The sequence below is a fragment of the Bubalus bubalis genome, chromosome 11, assembly GCF_019923935.1.
Source record: "Bubalus bubalis isolate 160015118507 breed Murrah chromosome 11, NDDB_SH_1, whole genome shotgun sequence".
Classification (NCBI taxonomy): domain Eukaryota; kingdom Metazoa; phylum Chordata; class Mammalia; order Artiodactyla; family Bovidae; genus Bubalus; species Bubalus bubalis.
The window spans coordinates 70,522,876-70,547,403 of record NC_059167.1 but is presented as its reverse complement, the minus strand read 5'-3'; the positions used below and the strand labels follow the sequence as shown (position 1 = coordinate 70,547,403).

Below are 24,528 nucleotides of genomic sequence, written 5' to 3'. Positions count from 1 at the left end.
GAATAAACATAAAGATATTTAATCAGCACATGGAGCATGCAAAACTAATTTGACTAGAGATGTTCAAATGACAAAGTCAAGATATGCTCGCATCAGTACACATAATTAATGTAACTTACAGATTTCCTACGACTTTAAGAGATTTTCACATCTTAACAGTTAACATTGAGCGAAAATCATTTTTAAAAATAAGAGGAAGACTCCTATCATGAGGTAGTCAAACCTACAAAAGTTCAAGATGTTAATTGTGCAATCTGAAAAAATGGTGGAATTTCAATTTCGTTATTCCAAAGTTGACATAAGAACTCAGGAGAACTGTGCATGCTTTCAGAAGGTGGACTCACTCTTTAAAAATGTTAATAGAACCGGGGTCTTTCCCTCATCTCCCTGCTTCCACCGTCTATTAAGTTCTGAGAATTAATATGTGAGCAACTCTCATGGAAATGGCAAACACTCTTTGCAAATGATTCCTCCTCTGATGGAGCAACTTTTAGAGAATATAGAAATTTCTTATACTATTAGTGTACTATCACGTTATAAAATGTCTCCTGTATTTTTGAAATGGGATAATGTATAGAATGTTAAGCCTGAAAAAAAAATGAGAAAATGAATTTTTAAAATATCAAACTTTTCATCTGATAGTGGATACCTGTTGTTGTCAAGTTCACCTTTGTTTAATTCCATCTCATTGCAGTTACTCTGAAAGCATACTCCAACTGCACAACCTACATGATTTCACTAACGTAATTATTCTCGATGGGAAATTAACAGAAAAGCCATCAACCACCAGAAACTACACAACAACAGAAAATTCATGCCCCTGGCCTCTGGCCAGGTCTCCTTGGGTTGATGGACAGGGCTCAGAGGTGGAACCTTCCTGAAACAGGTCCCCCAAGAACTTGGATAACATACTGTGAGGTCTAATCTTACACCAGAACATAAGAAATTATCTGATAAAATAAATCATTCATATTATTAATGTTATTTTCACATCCCAATGTCTCCTCTTTTATATTCTTAGACCAATCACTTAGACTGCTCTCTCTCCTCACTGCCCTTTCCCTGCTGATTTTTCAGACACTTGCCTGTATTCTGTCAGGAACAAGGTTCAGGGGATTCTCCCCTTTGGCTTAACACAGTTTTTAAAAACTGTGTAGACATAAATAAATCTGACATATTCAGAGATGTGAAAGAAAACAACAGCATATCTTCACTTAAATTACAGCTTTCAAAATAAAAATTTAAATAATTTTTCTTTTATTACTCAGCTTATCAGAGCCAGTCAATTTTTAGCCACCTGCCATTAATTTTTAGTAGATACAATTTAATTTTCTTCCCTATACTTAATGCATCCAAAAAACAAATACAATGCAATTTCTTAAGCACTTTATAGAAATAACTATATAACTATGTACCTTCAGGCCAATAGAGCTTAGGTCAGAGAATGTATTTCAGAAACAAATATAATTCATTTATCTAAACTTGATCTAAAGATATGTAATATCTTTATATGTAAATAGAAAGATATATTTCATTTATCTGCACTTGATCTAAAGACTTGATGTAAAATTATGTAAAGTAGATAATGTGGACATCACCTATTATTCAGAAACACTACAGACTAGGAAAAGCATGATCATGCCACAACAGTTTTCAAGTTGAAACTTTTTTTCAAGAATTGGTTTCTTGACAAGTTTATTTTTAAAAATAAATAAATTTGAATGTCTAGGAAACTTAACAAGAACTGCAGATGGAAAATGGAGTTCTATTTCTTTTCACCATTATATTTTTCTCCCCAATATTCCAAAGAATACTATAACAGTTACAGGTAGCTGTTTCCTACCTATAACAATTACTCTTATATGATAATAAAAGTATAAGATGAAATCTTTATATTAAAAATATTAGCAAGCATTAACTATGAATCTCCTAAACATGATAAAATTGTAGCCCATGTTGCAACTTTTATTTTCTATTCAATTCCAAACTTTTTTATTAGTATACCCATCATGTGTCAATGGGAAACGAACAAATGAATTGAATGTATGGAAGGTAATTATGGCAGTCTTCCATTCATGCATCTATGTTACATCAGATTATTTATAGAATATTATAGAATGTGAAATCAACATGACAACAACCTTGTTCACTAGGCAAGAGCATGTAAAACTCATTTTAAAAGTTGGCCCAAAATACTTGCTTTTGAGATATTTATATCAATTAATTTTATATATTTCTATTTTTAAAAATTTTAATAAGAAAATCAAAAGCTATTTTGGTGCCTAATACTTTGCTCCTGACGCTTCTGTCTTTGCTTCCCACTACTTAGAATCACACACTTATTCTTTCTTTTCTCTTTCATTCTCTCTCTCCCTGCTTGCTCCTTCCTTAAACACACACACATACACCCTCACACAAAGTAGCTTGATACCACTTAATAAGGATAGAGGTGTATGTGTTTTGGGGGTGTCAAACAGCTGTCACAAACTGTCACCTCCAGAAGAGAAACCTTGGCACACAACAAATTAAACTACACTTCTTTTTTAGCTGTCATTATTCATAGCCAATAAGTTGAAATGTTCTCAGCATTTCATGTGCAAATAAAACCACGAGGAAGCCAGTAGATCAGAATAGTGGGCCAGCAGATAAAAAAGAGAAAACAACACGCTGTCTCGGTCCTTCTGAAGTGGCTCATCATCACCCCTGCACCAGCATGCAGCAAATGAGACCCAGCCTGGGGCAATGTATTAAATATGCATATCAAAGCAAATGAAAAAGTAAACCTGGAGATTCAAATTGGATACATTTACATGCTGAAAATGGCCCACTCATACCACTTTTCAGGTAGTGGGTCTGAGGAGGTATGTTCACTTTTTTGCGGATGGGGGGAGTTGAGGGAGGAGGAATAGCCTGCAGAAGAGGCTGAACATAAGAGGATCACTCTGTAGGGGAAGACTTGGGAAAGAATACATTCCATACCCTTAAGGTGCCAAAGTACCAAAAAGCATAAAAAAAAACTCTCCAAGGTTTTCTCTCATCTCCTACATAAAATTCAAATCTGTGGCAAACTTCACCATTTCCCACTCGATTGCTGGTGGAACAAATTATTGCTTCCTTTGCAAACAAATAGCAGGGGGGCTAAAGTAAAAATGTTATAGTTCAGACTCTAGGAAATAAAAGGCTTTAAATTATGATGCCCAATGAGGTGGTAAGCCCTCATGGGTTCAAAATAAATCAGTTGTCATATTTACTTGATTGGGGGCCTCTAAGAGAGGCAACAAATGTTACAGTTGATTCTTTTATTCAAAGATGATGACTGTTGCATTATTAAAGCACTATCTTCTTAGGTATAACTTCTTTCCTGAGTATAATTTAATATTCCAAATAGTACCATAAACTGGCATTGTTGATCAGCCAATTCTATAAACAGCCTAGTCTATCCTATCTCTTCTATGTAAACATCAGCATGCTCTAGTTCCATATATCCACTTGAAAAAACACTTCCAAGAAACTATTCTAGAAAACCAAATAGTCAAGACCCCTAGAAATCACATGAGAAAAGCTTTTGCTGCAGAAAACTGTGAACTCTTCATCCTACAAACCATGTAACTAGATGCCTTCCCAGTTCCCCCAGTAGTGCAAAATGTACATGAATTTAGAAACAGGAAGCAATGAAAATAAACAAGTAAATGACAACAACAAATACTTTGAAGGCAGTGTCATGCCCTGCTGACCACAACCACACAGCATATAGCTACATATCAGCAAATAAACTTGCCATAGCTGCTTGTTGCACCCACTTGATTTCAGTGAATACACTTAATACACAAAAGAGCTCCCCAACATTTCCCTCCCAGTGATGGAAAAAGCCAAGAGTAAAGACAGGCATGGGAGCCTTCAACACCACAGTATTTATTCTGTCTCAGAACTGGACATCAGTACTGATGTTTTCTTTTTTTTTTAATTGAAACTTTCGTCCTTAGGCTATATGACTTTCTATAGAGCACAAAGGCTACTCATTAAAATCTGTGACTGTATATTTTCAAAACTTTTGGAGAAGGAGGGGGAGAAACTTATTCTCCAGGTATCTCAACTCATTCCTCTTACCACCTAGGAGTTAGGGGTGATGGTGGTGATACAAACTACCTTCAAGCCTTGACGCCCATTTAACTCCACGGAGTGCTAAATTAATATTTCAGCCATCAAGTTAGTAGACTCTAGCCTATATCATTCAGGTTGTGAGTTCAATTGACTGTAATCTATGGACACCCTGTCCCCCACCCCCAGGCTTGAGTTCCTATAAATAAACTGCTGTTCACACCCACTCTTTAACCTCTCCACTCTTGCCTTTCCTACCAGCTGCAATCTTTCTTCTCTTTGCTTCTTTTTCAAATTTTCAGTCTCACTACATATGCTTTTTTTTTTAAGCATCAGACTCACTAGATCAGTTCCAAAATAGGATTAAAAACAGAGAGAATAGAAAGAAATCTCCGTTCCTGGCCTGACACACATGGGTCCCTCCTGACTATACTCTCCGTTCTCATCCACCAACTCTTAAGTGTTAAAATTCAACCACTAACCTATGTTTACTCAATCACAATTCCCTTCAGCTTTCTGTAATACATTGTTAATATTTGTTTCATCAAGGTTACTGTCTTTTATTACCAAGATGCTTCAGGCACTTGGCAGTAAGTTCATACACTGACAATAAGTTTCTATACAGCATAAGCTCAGAAAACTAGAATGGGTTCACTCCTTTTATTTCAAATGCAATGCAAGATTGGCAATAATTCTCAGAATTGCCATCTCTGCGAGAAACTGAGAAATCAGTCCTTGCTCCCCAATTCTCTCCCATCCTGTCCAGTTAACTTTCCTGCCTCCTTCTCTCCCTGCTGCACTGATTACAGAGTTGAGAAAGCAGAAAAGGCAGCGGTCACCGTATCAAGCAGACAATTTGCTAACACTCAAGTTACCAAATCCAGGAAACTTTACACATTAGAAGCACAAATCACTCTATCAACTTGTTGTTGTTGTTGTTTTTTAAATTCTCAACATAAATAAGGAAGGGGTCCAAGACAAGGGAAATACAGATGAAAGGTGTGGAAGAAGTAGTGAGAAAGGGAGGGAAAGACTCCCAGAGAGACCAGATTTTTTATTTTAAAAAATAAAAGTCAGTGGAGCTAGAGGTTACAACAAAATTTTCAAAACTGCTGTGCCCAGTGGTCTTAAAAGAATGCCAAAAGCTCACAGACTTACATGGTCAGCGAGATTTGTGGAGGAGCCTGAAAGTTCTTCGTGATCCGACTTGGAGCTGCCGTCTCTTTCATCAATGACGAGGTCTATAGGCATCTTCCCCTTCAAACAGCTAATGTACCGGTGGCAGAAGTTATCACACAGTTCATGGACCTAGAAGGAGGGTCATGGTGGAGGGTTCAGCTTGTATTGTTGTTGTTGTTGTCATGGTTTTGTTTCATTTTTTTAAGGAGAAAAAATACCAGGTTGCAAGGTTACATTTGGAAAGAGTAACAGTGCCATGTCTTCCAAACTAACTCTAATTAATGGGTGTAATAGTTGAAGGCAAGGAAACAATAGAGCAATTGTTGTAGCAGATATTATTCTCCAGAGACTTCCCTGAGCAACAAGTTACAATAAAGGGAACAGAAACAGGACTGGAAATAACTGGGTTCAGGCTGGGACTCCTTGGGGGGAAAATCCGATTTGACGATAACATCAAAACGTAAGGACGAAGGAACTGGGAACAGCATTAGCATTTGCGATTCAATAAGCTAGGAATTTTGTATGTTTCCAGGAGAAAATGATCGAGCTGCAGAGCAATGTAAAGACACCCTAGCCAGAATGATTCCCTCTGCTAGCACCTAATGCATGCCCTGGGCCTAATAGAGACGCAAGCAAGCTGCATGTCCAGTAACACAAATGGTTTGCTGCATTTCAAAATAATCCTGAATGCCTGGGGAAAAAAAGGGGGCGGGGGGAGGCGGCTACTTTAAAAGGCAGGGCTGTCTTAATGCACCCATCCTCCGAGCCCCTGGGTTTGAAGAGCAATTTGAGGGAAGGACAAGGTAACAAGTTGCTCAAAATCTCTCCAGGTGCTCAGACTGGAGGTTTGTTAAAAACACTCCCAACTCCACCAGGAGAGGGAAGTGACTAAATCAAAGTGGGGAGTGTCGTTTCCTGCTTACCTTTTCTAACTCCAAAAGGTGAAACCTTAGTACTTGTATTGCTTGTATCATCTGGAAGAAAAGTTTTTAGAGTGTGGAGTTAAGGCTCTGTGACTGCTGCCACTCGGAGATTCCTAGTGGGGGGATGGTGAAGGGATTGGGTTGAGGAGAAGACGCAGGCAAGTGGCCAGGCAAAACCCACACATCAAGAAATCGTCAGGAAAACCAAGTGATTACTGATCATCTCTGCCTCATTGGCTACGGGGTGGGAATCTGACTCAACCTATGCCAAGGCATTTAATATCTTTGCTCCTCACGTGTACTGAGCTATCTGCAAGGGCTGTCTTCCTAAGGACAGGCCTTTCTCCTCCTGAGTCCTCTTTAACTGTCCCCTCTCTCGACCTCAGGCCAACTTAAAAAAAAAAGAAGAAGAAGAAGAAGACGAAGAAAAAGAAGAGAGAAAGAAAGGAAGAAAAAAAAAGTCGTTTCTCTAGAGAGAGAAAGCTTTTTAGAACAGCACACCCTGCGAAATCCCTCCTTACTAAAGAAGGAAATACTCCAGATGAATGGCGAGGCAGGGCCTTTGAAAGCGGATTTAAGTACTTTTAATATTGAAATTGTGCAAATTAGCAAAAGAATCGCACCTAAAAGTGGCCTGCGCTGGTCTGCCCCTCGCCCCCCTTCCCCGCCCACCTCCTGGCCCGCCCTCCGCCGCGCAGGCGGTTACTTCCTTCGGGTAAGCTGCCCCGGGCTCGGCCGCCTGCCCCGGCAAACAGAGGAAATAACTCACTTCTCGTCGCCTAGCTCCCGGGGCCGAGACCTGGGGCGCATCCCCTGCTCTCGCGCTCGGCGCCGCGTCCCCGCTCGCTGCCTCCCCGGGGCTCCGCGCGCCCTGACGTCCAACCCGCCCCTCACTGCCAGCTCCCCGGCGGGGGCGCTAAGCTGTTCCCTTCCTCCCCGTCGCTCTGGAGCTTCAAAAAGAGGGCTCTGCTCAAACTCCCCAGAGCTCCTTGGGGGAAAAGCGGGTGCTTCTAAGCAGGGGAGGGGGCCCAGGTTGGGGACAGGCGAGCCACAGTGAGCCTTACCAAATTGTCCAGCTCTGGATTTGAGGAAAAAAGTGGCTTTTCGGCGCGAACCTATAGGAAGCAGGGGAAAGTCAGCATGAATTATCACTCCATTTTAAAAGGAAAAAAAACCCTTGTCACCGACAAAACTGTCGTGTGCGAGTGGGGATGGCAGAGGGGCAGTGGCGGCGAAAAGAGGAGCTTTGGTAAAATACACGAAAAAAAAAAAAAAAAAAAACCCAGTAGGGACGGTTGAAAAGGAATCTGGACCTTCGGATCCTGGCCCCATGAAGGGGTACCTGGAACCACCGAGTTGGAGCCGAGATCTCAGGGCGGTTCTCTGGGACCGGGCACCCCCTTATCCTGCCGTCCACGGGGCTGTGTTTTGCAGCCTCCCTCACCTCCGCGCCGGCGCCGACAGCCCCGAGAGGCGCCCAGCTTCCTTCCCTCCCGGGCACTCTCGGGGGCCCTCAAAGCCCCTATCCCCAATTCTTGTTCAAGTAGCTGCAGGCGGGGGAAAAGGCCAAGCCCCAGATTAGGAGCAGGTCAACTTTAATTCGAGGGTCGAGCCCCTGTATTCCTGGCTGGGGGGAAAAACAAACACCCATATTTATCTCCTCTTCCAATTCGCCTCCAGGCTCAAGGATGGGGAGGAGGCGCAGAGCGCGGACTGGGCCGGAGGAACAGATCGGGTGTCCCAGCCTCTTCCTCCTCTTTCAAGTAATGCTCGAGGAAAGGGGAGGGGGGAGTGAGGGGCTGCAAGAGGGCTAGTGGGTCAAGAAGGTTGGACCTGCTTGGCGAAGACCGCGATGTCCTCGTTGAAAGAGTCGGAGGAGCAGACGTCTCCGCCGGCCACTCCGGGTTCCCGCGGAGTGCAGGTCGCCAGCTCGCACTTCTCAAAGACCAGAGCTAACAGAGGAAACAACGGGTGCCTAACGGGCAGCGCCACGCAGAGACACACACACGGAGACGGGGTGCAGAGGGGAAGGAGCAAGAACTGTAATCAACAAGTTTGGAGGGTTCGGATTCCTTCCTTACTACCACAGACACGCATCACACTTTACAACCCTTCCTTCAGGCAGCGAGCCTGGGCCAGAGACAGAAAGAAGAAACGGCCAGGCCCTTTCCCTCAGCTCAGGACTCCCTCAGATGTGGTGGGAGAAGCCCCTGGCCACTTTTAGCCCTCCGAGTACAAACAGCCTCGGTTCGAACGTAAGGACGCATCCAATAAGCTGAGGCAGTCTGGAGCCAGGAATTGAACCAGACCCACTCCCCACTCTACAGAGGCCGTCCAACCAACCCCTGAGACTCAGCCCTGACCTCCCAAGAGAGGAGCAGTCGGTGAAATCCAAGATTGCTTTAACTTCTGCATAGGGGAAGTCATAGGAGGCCCAAGGCTCACCTTCAACCGCTGCCTCCCTCACCAGTTATGTTTCCTCAATCTAACCTCTCCACCCCCTCGCCTTATGAGCTTGTTTGGTCCACTTCTAGTAAAAGCCTGGGTGTGTGGGGCCAGTTACATGCGGTACACGCAGAAGAGCTTCCTTCCCAAGACCACATTTCTCCAGCAGGCAAAAATAAGTAAATCCAGTGTTATAACTTGGAAGTGTGCGTGTGCGTCTGCCCTTTGTGTTCCTCCGGGCGGTTTAGCTACACTTTGGGATGCTGGCGGCCTCTTGCTTCAGGCACAGTTGCTGTTTACTGACTGTCCCCTCCCCTCCGCATCCCACAGCCTTCCCTCACCTACCCTCCGCTGGGACAGCCCGAGTGGTACATGCTGGGGCCGTGCAATCCCAGCCCTCCCTGAGTTCTCAGAATTTAAAATAATTTCCAGCCATCTCCTTCACTCCCCTCAAGAGCGGCTCTGTGCAAGCAGCAGTCCCTTCCACCCCGCTGCACTTCAAGGTCTGCCCCCTTTATTTACAGAGAATTAAGAAGAGGGTGATTAGGACTTCCTGGCCGGCCGAAGCAGCCCTGATCCCAGCTCAAGCTGCATTTAGTGACTCCCGGACTCTCGATAGGAAACAGAAAAGAAAAAAAAAAAAAAAAAGTTGCTCCTCATGGGCAGGAAACTTTCTCCTTCGTCAGGGCCTCTGTTAGGGGGCCCAGCTCTGCGTCCTTTGGCCAGGAATCCCGTCCTTGGGGAGAAGGCCTTGGCCAGATTGTGAGGACTCAGTCACTCCCGGCTATGGGGTCCAGAGTGGCGGGGCCTTGGGGGTAGACGAAGCCAAATCTTCCCGGGACTCACAGTTAAGGGGCAGAAGAGCAGCGCCCCCCCCTCCGCCCCCCGCACTGTCCTTTCCTATGGCAAGAGGTTCTCGCCCCCCACCCTAAGGAGCAATGACTCCCCACTTAGTCGGCCAACCCCTCATCCCCCACAGAGACAAACACACACTCGCACTCGCACTCACACCGTCCGCTGGGTCGGGAGGAGGTGGGGGCTGGTTTACCCATAGATCGCGTCCTTGTCCCGCTTCAAGGCGTCGTTGACAGCGGATCCCATACTGGCCGGCATGACATTGGGGTGCGGGGCGTGAGCGCCGTAGTGCTGCGTGGCGTGAAGCGGCGGCCCGTGGTTCAGGTGGTGAACCGGAGGGATCGGCCGCGGCGCGTGAGGGTCTCCGTACATGGAAGCAGGCACCCCTACTCCGTCCATCCCGCCGTAATGGGGCAGCTCATCGTACTGTCAGAACCCAGCAGAGGGGCGGGGGGCGCGGGAGGTGAGAGAGAGCCAGGGGAGCCGAGGGAGGAGAGGAAAAGAAGCAGGGAGAAGAGAGCGAGCAAAGAAGTGGGGAAGGAATAGAGAGACGAGAGGGGGAGAAAGCCAAGGGAAGAAGAGAGAGGAGGAGGGGGCGGGAGGGGGAGGCAGGAGAAAGAGAGGAAAATACAAATAAAAACAAAGTCAGAAAGAAGTACCCAGCACGAGTTGAGCACACAGAAACCAAACCAGCCGAAACAACGGAGTTGAAAGTTGGGAGGGTGGGTGTTTTTAAATTAAAAAAAAAAAAAAAAGTATGAACCCAGAGCAGCGTTGAGAGCAGGGAGAGGGGGCGGTGAGGCCGGGGACCGAGGGGTGCCGGGAGGTCCCGCTCGGGCCGGAGGCAGCAGAACCGTAGCGAGCCAACCGAGGGAGAAGTGGAGTTAGTGAGAGGAGGAAGCCCCGGTTCCCACCCCTAACCCCCCTTCGTCTCCTCCAGAGGATCCAATAAATCAAAAGGCGAAATGAAACAAAATAAAGAGAAGAAAAACGCTAATAATCAGGACGAGAACGCCGAGGACGAGGGAAGACTGGGGCCAGTGCCTCCCCGGGGGCAGGGAGCGGAGGGTGGGGGTGGGGGGGTGGGGGGAATAACGTGAAAGTTACCAGAAACATTATTTAGCAGCGGATTCCCTGCGTCCTTGTCAATTTCAGAGACAAAACAAGCAGCCCAGGCTAGTCTAGGCGGCGGCGCAGCGGCTGCGGCAGCGCGGCCCCAGCGGCGGCCCCGGCGGCGGCGGCGGCTCCTACGCAGCCGGTGCCCGCCCCGAGCCGCGGGAGCAGCGGCAGCAGCGGCGCAGCAGCGGCAGCGGCGGCAGCAGGAGAACCGGGGGAATCGCGCTGCTGGGGTAAAAGCTGGAGCGAGGCGAAAGCGTGTAACAATTGCACTCGCACACACACACACACACCACTCACACGCACTCGCCGCCCGCCCGCTCGCACAGCGCTGAAACACGCGCGCCCAGACACGCACACACGCACGCACACACACTCGCACACACGCAGAGGCACGGGGGGGAAAAGAAGCCGATGAATAATTTTGCTGCTATTTTTTTAAAATACTGGCCGCCATCATCAAGCAGCGAGCAGCAGCAGCGTTGAAGGGAGAGGAGGCACCGGGACAGGCCCCTCTTAGGAGAGGATTTATATCTAGGTAAGTGTTGGAGATTTAAACCTACCCTTTGCGCCATCAGTCTGCGCTCCAATAAACTCCTGGATGTGTCGTATATTTAATATCCCAGTCCGGATAAGAAAGTGATCTAGGCTGAAGATTCCTGTTTTTTTTTTTTTTTTTTTCCAAACCAAGGAGACTTCTCCCAATTTTCCAATGTTATTTTTAGGGGGAAAAAAAAGCCCAGGCAAGACAACGAAGAGTTTTTTTTTTTTTTTTCCTGTGATATTTCTTCTTTTTCTCTTTTTTCCTCTTCTTCCTCCTCCTCCTGATCTTCCTCCTCCTCCTCCACCTCCTCCTCCTCCCCCCTCCCCTCCTCCTCCTCTTCGGTCCTCCTTTCCCCCTCTTTCTCTTCTCTTCCCCTCAGTTGGAAAAAAAAAAAAAGAAAAAGAAGAAGAAAAAGAAGAAAAAAAAAATTGTTAAGCCCCCGAACTGAAGGTTACGAGCGGCCCGTCAGCAGCCCACATGTAACCGAACTGTCGTGTTTCATGGCTTTTTGCCACTCCAGCTGTCAATCAAAGCCCGGAATGTCAAGGTAGTGAATGAATGATGGTTGATGATGATGAAGAGGAGGAATCTTTCAGACCCGTTTTTTTCTTCCAGTAAAACTCCGCGAGGGGTTTCTGCTTCTTGTATTTTTTCCTCCCCCTCCCCCCTCTTTTAGCTTTGCCCCCGCTGTATCTATAATATGATCCTCTCTCTTTAAAGTATCGTTCAAAGAAAGCAGGAGGGGAAAAATCAAGAAAAAAAACGAATAGTTTGCAAAAATTGGACTTCCTCCCCCCCTTTCTTGGTAGGTATTTTGTCTCTCCCTCTCTCTCTTTCTCGCTCGCTCGCTCGCTCTCACTCGCGCTCGCTCTCTCGCGCTCGCTCTCTCTCGCTCTCTTTCTCTCTCTGGGAGATGAGTGAGTGTCAGTAGGTGTTGGCAGGTTGGCTGCTGCCTGGCTTATAGAAGAGCCTCAGTTTGGCGGCGCGGGTCGGCGGCGGGAGAACGAAATGACGGAACCCGGAAGTCGTGGTGGCCATAGCCCGTCGTACGGCGGAGACACATCCCGGGAGTGGGGAGCGGGAGCGAGGAGGAGCGCGCCGCGCGGAGCCTCTGATATGCAGCGAGTGCGATCGGACGGCCCCGGTTGGGGGGGCGAGGGAGGCGGGGGGCGGAAGGGGGAGGGGAGGCAGGAGCCCAGCAGACCCGAGCAAATCAGCGAGGTTGCTCCTCCGCGGGGATGGCGCGGGGGGAGGAGGGGACGGAGGAAGAGGAGTGTGTGTATATGTGTGTGTGTGTGCGCGTTTGTGTGTGTGAGCTTGTGTGTGTGCGCGCGCGCGCGCACGTGAGGAAAGAGGGAGGGAAAGAGAGAAAGAGAATGAAGAAGACAGGGAGAGCACAGAGAGGAAAACTGCAGAAAACCACAGGGAAAGTACGGTACAGCTTCAGATTTTTAATTTTTTTCTTTAAAACTTCTAGTTCATTTCCCCATCACTCCCGGCTCCTCCCTAACGGGGTCGTGTCGGGGACGTTTGGCATGGCGCTCCTGCTTTTGTTCCTTTTAATTCCGCGGCCCCCTACTCATCTACCAGCCGACTGTCGCGCCCCGAAGGCTTTCTGCTAACACTCAGAGGCAGCAGGATCTGCAGACCGTACCAACGCCCGGCCAGAGTTTTGTTTTTGTTTTTAAGTGGTACTTTCTTCCCTGTGCAGAGCCAGGACCCTTGTTGTCAACATTCATTTTTTTACTAGGACAAGAAGAAACCAGCTTAACTCAGAGAGCACTCCCTCCAAGCTGTGCGGACGAGGGCCACCACGGAGAGTCTTTGGGGGCCGCAGAGGAATCAGGAGGGAGGAAGTGGGCAGAGTCTTTTGGGAACTTGATGTTGTCTGATGTTGCCAACGGGTGTGTGTGTGTGTGTGTGTGTGTGTGTGTTGTATGTGTACACGCGGGCGCGACTGGTGTGCGACTCCGAAGTGGATCTCACTTAGAGCTGGGAAGCATGGAAGCGAGCGGGAGAGAGAGGGGGAGAGAGAAAGAGAAAAAAGATGCCTAGCGTGGAGGACTGGCCCGCACTCCCGGACCAGCTTTGTTGCGGTCGCCCGGGGCGCCGAGGCCAGGGCTCGGTACCGCCGGCTAATGGCTGTGTTAATTACATTGGGCAATTTAGGGCGGTCTGGAAGATGGGGCCAATTCCGAATGAACTTTTCCGAAAATGAAAAGAATCAGTGTGGGGGGGGGGGGGGGGAAGGTAGCTATCCCACACGGTTTGTGTAGAGAGTAGTTCTAGCCGGTGTCTCTCCGAATCCCTGGCTGGAGCTGCTCCCAGCCTCACCTCCGCGCCGCGGGTATCCCGGCGGCTGCGTGTCAATCACTGGGAGCCCCGAGCTGGGGGCGGAGCTACGGTCTCCCCGCGCGCTCCGCTCTACATCCCCCGCCGTCCCCTGGCTCCAGGCAGCCCAGCAGCCAGGCCCTGCGCTCGGAGCGCGCCCTCTCTCCCCAACTCCTCGCTCTCGCCGTGGTTCATGATCCCAGAGAATTGAAAACAGACTGTTCCTCAACAGCTGCCTCCTTCTCCAACTTTGAACCCATTCTGGAGAATAGAAAGTAGCGTATCCTCTGCGCTGGGCTTTGACCGACTTCCCGAGAGATGGGGGCGGGGGGGGGGGGGAGGGGAGGGGAGCACAAGGAGAATAAAGGAATAAAGTAGTGTGTGTGTCAGACAAGAGAAAGAGGAAATGAGAGAGAATGAGAATATGAGAGAGAGTGAGAAAAGGCTGATAGGCTTTTCTTTTCTTTTTAAAGTCCCCCTTTTATCTTCTCTGCTTCACTGTAAGCTTTCGGGCAACTCAACTGAGCTTAGATAGCAGACTGCAGAGACTCCAAGCCGAGTCGGAGAAATTTGGCCCGATTTTAATAGGGTTGGGGAATGAGCTCGGGAGGTCAATAAAGCCCTCCAAAAATGATGAATGATTGAGCACCTGTGATGATGATAGTGATTACCGGAGCAATTAAACAGTTTGATTAAATGAGCCATCATAACAATGATGTCTGCGGGAAATCGGCCCTCACATATAAAAGAAAGATAGTGCGGAGGAACTTGCAGAGGCGAGGGTAGGGCGACGTCAGGGAGTGGGGCCGTGGATCGCGCAGTATTGGCCCGGGGTGGCCGCAGCAAGGACAGCCGGGTGCGCGGAGCCTGGGGATGAGAGTCTAGCCCAGGTTTTCAGTAACTCGTAAGCCAGGCTTCAAGCCAGTAAGAGCCGACTGGTGAGAAACCTGAACGTTGGGAGGAGTGTCCTTCCCCATCCATCTCCTCATTTTTTCTTCCCAGAAGAACGGCAAGATTAAAATCATCCTTCGTATTTGTTGCTGAGTTGCTCATGGACATATAAGGAAAGGTGAGTAAAAAAAAAAAAAAAAAAGAAGAAGAAGATGCAAAAGAGAAGAAAAAGTTGACCTCCAGAATTTTATTAACAAGAGGTAGTTCGAATTCGGTTAACCCGAGGCGGGAAGATGACCGAGAAAGAAAAAAATCAAACTGGTCTCGCTACGGAGCATTTTCGACTTAGCAGAGGTCTTTATGTTGGATCCACGGTCCCAGTGCAGCGCCGCTAGCTGAGAAGTTTGTACTCAGTTTTTAAGTTTTTAACTCTTCTAACTGTCCCTGTTAGCAATATTGCATATTTGTCGCCAATAGGGTTATTATTGTTTTAAGTGTCCTATATAGTAAGCAATAGGCGCCAATTACTTTTCTTTTTTAAAGGATCTCAATTTCCTTGAAAATGTTGCTTTTGTAAAAATCAACTTGGAACCCAACCTCTGCATTGCAGTTTAAACATTCGAAGTTGCTATCTTCTACTTCTCTTACCATTACATTTTTTTTCTTAATGATATCGTGAAGTGAGTAACATTCCTACAGCCTTTATTTAGAAAAATTACACGAAGATTTTTTTTAAAGTGTTTCTTCCAGGGCAGTGCATCGAGTAAAAACAATTCAGACCAATTGATGGTTTCTATATTTTCAAACAGTTGTTGAGCTAATAATGGGTTGATTATTCCATGATCATCTTGAGCTTTACAAAAGAAAAAAGTTTGAATTCTTTTTTCATGTGTTTTCATCCTTTGGGCGATGCAGAAGGCATTTTAATCTGAACTTTTTTCTTCCTTTCTCTCCCTGTCTCTCTCTGTTGCTCTGATATTCTGTAACTACTTTCAAATTTTATTGAATACATTAAAGCAAGTAATTAGGACAATCTGGTCAGAGGTGGGAGGGAGAGAGAAATAGAACATTTTGAGATACTGTTAAGGAAAAAACCAACCAATCATCCTTAACTCCAAAGACCTTAGTTAAGAAGTGTGAGAGTGTTAAAAGTGAAGTCTTCCAGGAGGAAAATCTGTGTCATTTAAAATTTTACCAGTTTCTTAAAGGGAGAATCCCGAATTTCATGCGACTAAAGAGATTTCACTTACCTAGTTGCACGTAATTATGAAACTGTTAGTTTAAAATAGCATCGCAGTGCAGTCAGTTACACACAAGATCAAGTTGGAGGTGATTCACGATGTCCATTCTTGGTCAATCTGATGAATTCAAAGGACGATTACTTTTAATCACCAACTTGCTGATGTTTTATTAATAGAACTGAAGAACATTTAAGAACTTCATGGTCTCCCCTGACTCCCAGTTTTGCAGTCCCATTGAAACTACTCAAAAGCAGTGGAGTACGCAGGCTTTCTGGTTTCTAGTCCGGGATAGTATCTTGCTGATGCTCCGTTCTCAGCCTCCGCAACCCTTCCGGGACTTCGAGGCTCATCTGCTCTGCCACGTTTGGGGTAAAGGAAAAGTAGGTGGGGCAGGGCCGGGAGACGGGCGTGAGATGGGGGTCGCAGGAGGCGGCACACACCTCCGTCAATAGTCAGCCCCTTTTGCTCAGGCTGGAAATGGTTTTAACAGGCGGTAAAATTTCATCTTGCGGTGTCAAATTGGGGTCATTTTGGGGTTAGAGTTCTTAGTGTCCGAGAGGAGCTGTCCAGCTGCGTGGGGACTCATTAACTGCAAAAGATCTGTTTCAGTAAAAACAATTCAAAGACAATAAGAAGGCTGAAGACCTTCTACAAATCGCATTTTACAAGTGCCCCAGAACAAATATGGATGCTGAAGTCTATTTCTTCAGAATCCCAAATCGGCTACTGAGCTTTGGAGTCGGGGTGGGGGCACTGAATGAAAAAGAAAAAAAAGGTGAAGGGAGGGGACCTGATCCGGTGGAGGTGAATGGGAGGGGGAATTAGGCCTTTCAAACTTGAGGGTCTGTTTTTAATCACCTCTTGCTTACTGGAGCATCCCCAAGACTTCTGAGAACTGCTTCTTTTCTACTTTTCCTTCTCTCTCTCTCTCTTTTTGTCTCAACATGGAATGATATTATAGGTAACATTCAAGCTGTTAAAAGAATAATTGAATTGCTCTACAGTTACTTAATTTAAAGGGCATTGGCTTTATAGAGAGTAATTTGAAATGAGCATCTATGAACCTAGACTCTATTTTGGGTGAATTTGCTCACCTTCCTGTAGGAACTTATGTGTCTTTTCCTCCTTTTTTCGCCTAAAAAGTTATAGATCCTCAGCACAGAAAACTCCAAATTCCTCAGAACTGTAAAGTCTGAAGTGTTAATCTGTGTATTAAAATCACTAGGCTTAAAACCTTTTTGTCTTCTTACAACAGTTAGAACAATTGGCACCTTGCTAGAGGAACAAATAGATCCACCCTTAATCTTATTTGTAACTTTAGTTAATGTTTTGAATTGGAGTATTTTGGATTAAGCAGGGTTTGGGTTTTTTTTTTTTTTTTTCTTCTTCTTTCTTTCTTTTTTCCTCTATAAGGTTAATTTTTATTTGTGGAGGCTCTCTTGACTGGTTTGGAAGAAAGATACTAATTATTACTTTAATTCAAAAAATTCCTTCAGGTAAAAGAAAAGTGCCATTTTAAAATGAGAAGGTAGATGTGAGATGCTTGGGCTTTTAGAATAAAACTAAATTAATATTTTAGAGTAAATTATGGTTTTAAAGAAGTTTTCTTGCATTACTGACCTGAGCAAGTAAATAGGATCCAAATATTTTATTCTTCCTCTCTCTCTGTCTCCCTGGACTCCACCTCTGTCACTAGGTCTTCTCTCTCCATCTGCTTCACTGTTCTTTGGTTTCTGAATGCAACAGGGAATTTTTGTAGTCCAGCTCTCTTCTCCAAGCCTCCCAGAGTATAAATTGTTATTCAAGGAGTTTGGTTGCGGCCCTGCAGACACAGCCCTGAACCCAGCATCGCTAGGACAAAGGCAAAGGGGTTCTCTTTCAGTTCCAACCTGCTGGCTGACAGTTGGAATTTTTGATATATATTTTATTTGGTGTTTTCAATAACGTGTTTGCCTCTCGCTCCCCACCCCCTTGCAGTCATCTATTACTTTAAAAACATCTCTCTGTAAAGCTCAGATCATCCTTGTGAACTGTTCCTGACCTTCCCAGCCATGAAGCCAGAAGCTCCGAAAGTTGCTCTAGGAAGAATTTCACTTGCTTTCTTACCTGTTAACTTTGCTTATTCTCTTCTTAGTTGGGATCAAGAGAGGAAGGGGACCTCTTTTTGTTTGTCTTGGTTTTTGGTCCTTTCCCCACTTGGGCTTTCTACCATGCACCCCTCCCCCCAATTAATAACAATAAGGCACCCCACAGTTTCTCTTCTTAAATAAGATGGGGTGGAATGATTGTACTTTCTTTCCCTTTGCTCTTCCTTATTTCTTATTTCTCCCAATTTTAGCTCCTATCCTATCTCGCAGTAGGAAAGGATTTCAATAAATAGCCCTCTAGCGCTATCTGGCGGGGCTCCAAGCACGACGTGCGCTAGCTCTCGCTGTCTCTGGCTCCTTCCCGCGCTCTTTTCCTTCCTCTCATCTTCCTCTCGCCTTCTCTTTCTCTTACCTCTTCCGCAATCTTGATTCTGTCCCCTCTTTCTGTCTTTCCTGTCTTCCTACTGTCCCCTTTCTAGTTCCCACCCCCCATTTGCCGGGCAGACAGCTGGAAAGACCCGGTCAGAGGCTGACACCATCGGAACCAGGTGATGCTCAGGCGGGGGAGCTCTTCTAGGACTCCCACCTTCACCCAACGTGGGCCACGCACGTCCTTTTCCTTTGATTCGCATCTTACTGTAGCTTAACTCGTTGCTTAAGTCTCGGTCTCAGCCGGCGGTGGTTTGGAAGGACTGAAACTGCATTCGTGAAGTTTAGAGGAAAGAAGTCAGACGTTGGAATCCCGTCTAGTGGAGCCCGGCTAAGTTTTAGGTCAGAAGGCCGAGTCTCAATGCGAGTTTGACTGAAGGGTCGGGGCTTTGCAGGGGTGAGAATAGCGCTTCGGGAGAGGGCTGGGATGGGGGCGCCAGCCGGCCCCCCTTCCCTCCACCGCCTAGATCCTTCGAGCACAGCAGAGTGCTCCAGTTTATATCCTGGGCCTGTCCAGGATTTAATAAATAATAAATTATTTGAAAAAATAATAATAAATTAGTTTTATCCTCCCTCTCCCACCATCACTACCACATCAAATTTGGAGAGGCATGGAAAGGAAAGTGGAAGTAGGAAAGCTCACTGGAAACCCCAGAGGGCAAAGAAAAAGCAACAGAGACTTCGGCGAACGTGCTTGAGGATGCAGGACTCATCAGTGTTCTCCCTCCTTTCTGGAAGAGATTTGTCTTCCTTCTTATTTGTGGCTTAAAGAAAAAAGAAAAAACCAGTAGCCAGTAAACCTTTAGCATAGGGTGGGGAGTTAGAGGGGACAGGGGCAGAAGGAGAGATTCAACTCCAATTGGGTACTTTAAAATTCTCTCTCTCTCATACACACCCCTCCACACACTGAGCCTTAGAGACATCTCCAGTCCTCTCTTTGAGCAAATCTCTTCCATCTAGTTCTTGAAACGGAGGAAACAGTATGGGACCTGGGGGACTTTGTGACTGCATAAAAGTGCAATCATATGATCAACTTTGTGACTGCATTTTCTAAAATTTAGTTTTGACCTTGAGAAGTAAAAGTGAGGACCATATCCCCAGTATAAGACCCAGTCAGTAGCTACCTGAAGCTAGGGGCCTTCAGCCTGCAGTGACTGTGATCACACAAAGACCTCTGGCCACCTCTAAAATTCTCCCCTCCCCACAATCTCAAAAATAGAATAGAAAGGAGGGTGGAGGATGACTCAAGTGTAGGTTCTGTTCCTCAAGAATTGCCCCCTCCTGCTCTCATCCTGAAGAAAGAAAGCACAGTTTAGGTGTAATTAATTGAGGGCTGTTATTAGATCATCATTAGCCAAGGTGCAAATGGTTGCAGCCCATTTTTACTTAAAATTGACCAGCCCCAGAGTGATAGATCGATTTGGAGTATAAAAATGATGTATCAAAACATCAATGTCGATTATTTGAAATATTGTAGTCGAATTTTTTTATTGCTTCATCGGTTAAGTGTCTGAAAGTGCAGTGTTCAAACATATATTTATGTTGTCAATACTGTCAGAACTGTCAGTTTTACTATACTGGATTTGTACTACATTTCGAATTTACTCATTTACATAAAATGCCCACCCTAGGATTCCCCCACCCCCAATCCATCTCTCTCTTTCCTCCCAGCTCTGGAAAATCCGTGTCAGTTTCTTCAAAGGATTCAGCAATCTTTGCCTCATTTACAGTGTGCAGTGGCTCTTTTACTCAATTTTCCACATCGGATTACATGTCTTTTTCACCATTTCTAACTTTCAGAGATCCTTCCTCCATTCTTTCCAACTCTGCCTACTCCAACCTTTTTTCCAAAAGAGTATTATAGCACTTGGAGTAGTATTGTAGCACTTGGACCATGTTCCAGTCCATGGGGTCGCAAGGAGTCGAACAGGACTGAGCGACTGAACAACAAGAAGCACTTGGAAAACTTCTGATTTAAACAGCCTCATTTCAACTCCAAATAAACCGTTTAGGTAGAAAACCGAAAAACCAGACTTCACTGTACCTCTTTGACTGCACTCTTGTAAACCGGGCTTCTCTGGGCACAGGAGATCGCATGTGTTAGGCTCCATCATCAAATTACCTGGAAGATTCAAATCTTCCAGAGAAAATGAATTTGGAAATATACTTTTTCTTTTCAGTTAAAAGCCGTGATAAGAGAAAAGGAAACAATACATATAAATGATCGGCACGTTTTACCTTTAAAAGCTTTTGAACTCAATCAAAAGACACAAGTTGGAAGCAGAATTGACAGTTTTAATTCTACCCATTTTCACCTGGCACATCAGATCAGAGGCAATCATTTATTTTATGAGGGGTAGACGGGAAAGTCAGATAGAAAGCTTGAATCCACTGAAGTCTCTATCCTAAAAAGAATTACAGAGAAACTAGTGAAATGCAAACATTCCACTACTCCACACTCTCAATCTAGTCTAATTGAAATTTATAAATTCATATTCTGCCTAATTTTATGCTTTTTATTTTGTTTTCTAGGATTCCCTCCAAGACTGATAGGAAAGACAGGGCCACTTCTGGACTATCTGTGAGGATGTGTTTCTTTCTATAATACTGAAGCACTTTTTATAAACCTATTGGTGTATTTAAATAAATCTATTTGGACATTAAGAGAAGTCATATATACAAAGATAGCTTTGCTTTATTCCAGTAATCCCGATATTAGAAAAGAATTTCACAATCTGAGAAGCCTTGGCCAAAAAAAAAAAAAAGTTTTCTGCGTGTATGTGCATGTCTTCGTGCGCACGTTTATAAACATCTCCCAGTCCGCGTTTGCGTGTTACCTCCCTCCTGCCACACACTCGAAGGCAGAGGCGTCGAGGGATCGCCCCCAGAGAGCTGTGTTTACTTAGGTTTTTTTTTAATCTCGCCGCCATGTATGACAAGTGTTACTTCAAGAAATTCATCAGCCTTCTATAGATACTTCCAGTTTTGCTGTAATGATCTGCAGAAGAGGACTGCCATCACTTTCTCGCATCCCAAGGTGTTGCAGGAACTCAACGAAAGGGGAGAGTGGCTGAAACGCTTAATTACAGTGGGGGAGGGAGGGGCGCGAGGCGGAACCTCGGAAGGGAGCGTGGGGAAGGTCTTTACCTGGCCTGGACCTGAAGAAAGCTGTGAATCCTCGCGTTGAAAATTTGAGAAAGGTAGGATTGCTTTTTTTTTCTTTTTGCAATGCCTTTGGGGAGAAGTGATACCCTTGTGTAACAATTAGCTCAGACAATAAAAATAATTGGAAAATCAGTTGGAATTTCTGAGTTTTTAATTACGTTTAATTTTGTGCTAAGCCGTAAAATTACGAATGCCCCTCAATTAAACACTCCCCTCTTGTAAAGCGTTTAACAACAATTATTCCTTAATCAGTCTGAATGTGAGTCACAAATGATGCTTTTCCACATCAAAGGGACGTCCTTCGACGTTACCTTTTAGTCATAAGTAAGAGGATTAATTCCTATAATTAGAGGGATAAATATGTGCATAAATACATCTCTCACTCTCTCCTTACAAAAAAAAAAAAAAAAAAGCCACTTTCACTCTGTGTGAGACGTGGCCGGCTGTGGTAGGGCAAGGATTTTAATTGTCCGCTTCTGTCCGACACCACTTTCCTGTCGGGCGAATCGAACCGTGGAGACGCGGGCGCAGAGCACAGACCCCCCAGAGGGGTACACACGCGCACACACGTATACACAGAAACGCACACACGAGTCAGGCAGGAGGTCCAGTGCTCGGGATCCCAAGGCCCCCCGCCAATTCCAGTGCGATCCTCCCAAGAAAATAACACACCCCCCAACCTTGGCCCTGACCTGCGCTGCGAATGAGTTCTCTTCCTGCGGTCCACTTGGCCTGGATGGAGAGCAGGGTCCCTGCCCTAAACTGAAGGTCCAGGTTGACTCTTAAGGCTACAAATAAAAATTGAGCATGACCTTTAAAAACTCCTGTGTGAATATCTCATTTACCTAATGACTTTATGTCACCTAGGAAGAAGGTCAATTTCCTCTTAACCTTTCCCCCGCTGCTGCAGTAAGCATTCTTCCCTAATCAATGGTGGCTGGAATAATCAATTCCCATTTTATGATCGCTGACAAACTCAGTCTCTGGGCGGGGTGTGAGCGCGGTGGGGCTCGTTCCGGCCGGGACAGAGGTCTCCCTGGGTACGCTCAGCTCCGCCCGGCGCCCGCCGAGGGAAGCTGCTCGCTCTTGCGTCGAGTTCAGAGACCTTGGCAAACTTCCCTCCCCCAACTGCCGGCGTGACTTCTGAGTTGTCACTAATCCGAACCTGATATTCACCAGAGCTCTTTCGGTCAGCGACAACGCTCCCCGCTGCTGCTGGGCCTCCCACCCTCCCCTCCTCGAAGTGTTTTTATTTCAGTCTGCAGGCAGGGATTGTCCCGACCCAAAGGAGTGCGTGCGTGCATGTGCGTGTGTGTGTTTTAGTTTCATTTACATTTTTTAAATTATTTTTGCCTTCTTCTGCATGCATCTCTTAGCTCTTTCACTGTGTCAGCCGGGCTCACTTTGCATAAACAAAGCAACAACAGAAGCTCCAAGTGGGTGGATTCGTGTGGAAATGAAGTCAACTGGCAGAGTTCTCTTTCTTTTTTCCTGTCTCTTTTCCCTTTTCCCCTCCCTCTCCCATCTCTCCTTCCTCTTCTGTTACCTTCCTCCTCCTCCTCTACCTCCCCCAGCAATACTCAGTCATCCTATAAGATGGGTTCTAGATGCCACTTTACCCCTATTTTTATTTAGTTCCTGAGTCAGGGGAAATTACCAGGAAAATTACTAAGTCAGAGCTAGTTTGAAAGTGAATTCGGGATAGGTTCAACATTCTTGATATTTCCAGGGCCTAAATATGAGCTCCTCTCAACCTTGTATCTCATAAAGTAGATGTTGCCTTTTAGCCGCACAGGCTTGTTTGAAGAGCAGGCTCTCAACGCTGGTTCACCTCCAATCACTGGAATTTCCTTACCCTTATTCTGCCCTAACTCCATTTTCACTCACTACCAAGGTGTGATGAAGCTGCTGATGATTATCAGGTAAAGAAAAAACCTGCTTAGCTGGGGTTCAAGGCAGGCAAGACGATCACTTTTCTTGGAAAAGATGTCCTCCACTCAGGTTTTTTCAGATTTCTTATGATTAGCCAGCTAGTTAAAACTGAGCTCCAAACCTAAGCTTTTCTTCTGAGAGTGTTCTCTCAGGTCTCACTGATGGCCTTTGAAGAAGTCATTAAAAATGCCCTCCTTGGAAAAAAAAAAAGAAAATGCCCCTGTTAAAAATCCATGCACCTCATTACTCATGGGCAGGCATTCTGTTACAATAGAGAAGTTTGTCAAACAATCAAAACAAAAATGTGGATATTCCACCCTAGAAGGTGGAATAAAGGATAAATTGCTTACTCTGATGTAAAACAAAACAAAACAAAAATGGTATGTGAGTTCAAGGTGATGCATCTCTGGGTCAAAACACTCACTGTTCACCACAACAGCTTCCTCAGGTCCTGTTAGGAACAGAGATAACTAACAAGGCCCCCTCTCCAGCCTGCCAGAAACTCGAGGTTTATTCCTTTCTTGCCTTGGGTCTGAAGGCGCTAGTGTTGTGACCCCCAGGAGGCAGAGAGTACAGCCCAGTTGCAGGACCTGACCTGGGATGGGGCCGGGCCACGTTCCCAGTATTGTTACTTCCCTTCTTGCTTCATACCAGGAAGTACATCTGCAACTCTAGTTGAATTAGATTCTGGATTTAAATGGGCATTGAGGGCTGGTCCAGCTCTGATTCGCAGTTTATAGCAGATTTGTTTTTTAGATTTGTTTCATATTCCCAACAACTGAATTAGATTTTCTGCAACCAAAGCTTGTGCAGGCCAGAAAGAACTTGTGTGGGAAGAGTTCCCCATTACTAGGAGACCTAAGTGGGACTTTTATCTCAATTTGACAGAGGAGCAGACAGATTGGGGATGGGCCCCTTGACCTCAGATAATTACTACAGCCTTCCCTCTTAAACAAATTTAATTCTCACATACGAGTAATTAACAACCTCTGACTATTCACTCACTCTATGAGAATTTCCTTTCCTTATCTTCAGGGCCCTCACAGGGATGTTGAATAATATGTTTCGTATTAGTTGTTAGTTTCACCTCAGTTAAGCATTTTTGATTTTGCTCACTTCTTCCACAGTGGATGGAATACATTTAGCACAGTCTTGGTCTGTGTTCTCATTCTAGCAGGTGAACCAGGAAATAAAATAATCAGTTTACTCCCCTGTCTACTCCACATACTACTCTTTGAACAAAGAAAATTGTCTAATTGTGCTTAATTTAGAGAGCATGCCAGAAGAGGTTT

At 45.6% G+C, this 24,528-nt stretch overlaps 1 protein-coding gene and 1 long non-coding RNA gene across 11 annotated transcripts in view; one reads left to right on the top strand and one right to left on the bottom strand.

Annotated features, from left to right (window-relative positions):
* MEIS2 (Meis homeobox 2) overlaps window positions 1–11,455 on the bottom strand; it is a 223,723-nt gene extending 212,268 nt beyond the window's left edge. For 3 of the 10 annotated variants that reach the window (XM_006058060.4, XM_006058061.4, XM_006058064.4), the window contains exons 1-6: window positions 11,180–11,454; window positions 9,694–9,926; window positions 8,034–8,175; window positions 7,265–7,315; window positions 6,201–6,251; window positions 5,257–5,406 (exon numbers count right to left, since the gene is read on the bottom strand). In XM_006058060.4, coding sequence (XP_006058122.1) covers window positions 5,257–5,406; window positions 6,201–6,251; window positions 7,265–7,315; window positions 8,034–8,175; window positions 9,694–9,926; window positions 11,180–11,191 — 639 coding nt within the window. In that variant the 5' untranslated portion in view covers window positions 11,192–11,454. Of the gene's footprint in view, window positions 1–5,256; window positions 5,407–6,200; window positions 6,252–7,264; window positions 7,316–8,033; window positions 8,176–9,693; window positions 9,927–10,607; window positions 10,868–10,916; window positions 11,156–11,179 lie in introns of those variants that run through there. The other 7 variants (XM_025295951.3, XM_006058065.4, XM_006058062.3 and 4 more) reach the window with 6 other exon arrangements.
* A 529-nt stretch (window positions 11,456–11,984) lies between these two features.
* On the top strand, window positions 11,985–21,690 carry LOC102415014. The gene is made up of 2 exons (XR_327521.4): window positions 11,985–14,560; window positions 20,672–21,690. It is a non-coding gene; the product is annotated as an uncharacterized LOC102415014 (long non-coding RNA).
* The last annotated feature ends 2,838 nt before the right edge of the window (window positions 21,691–24,528 follow it).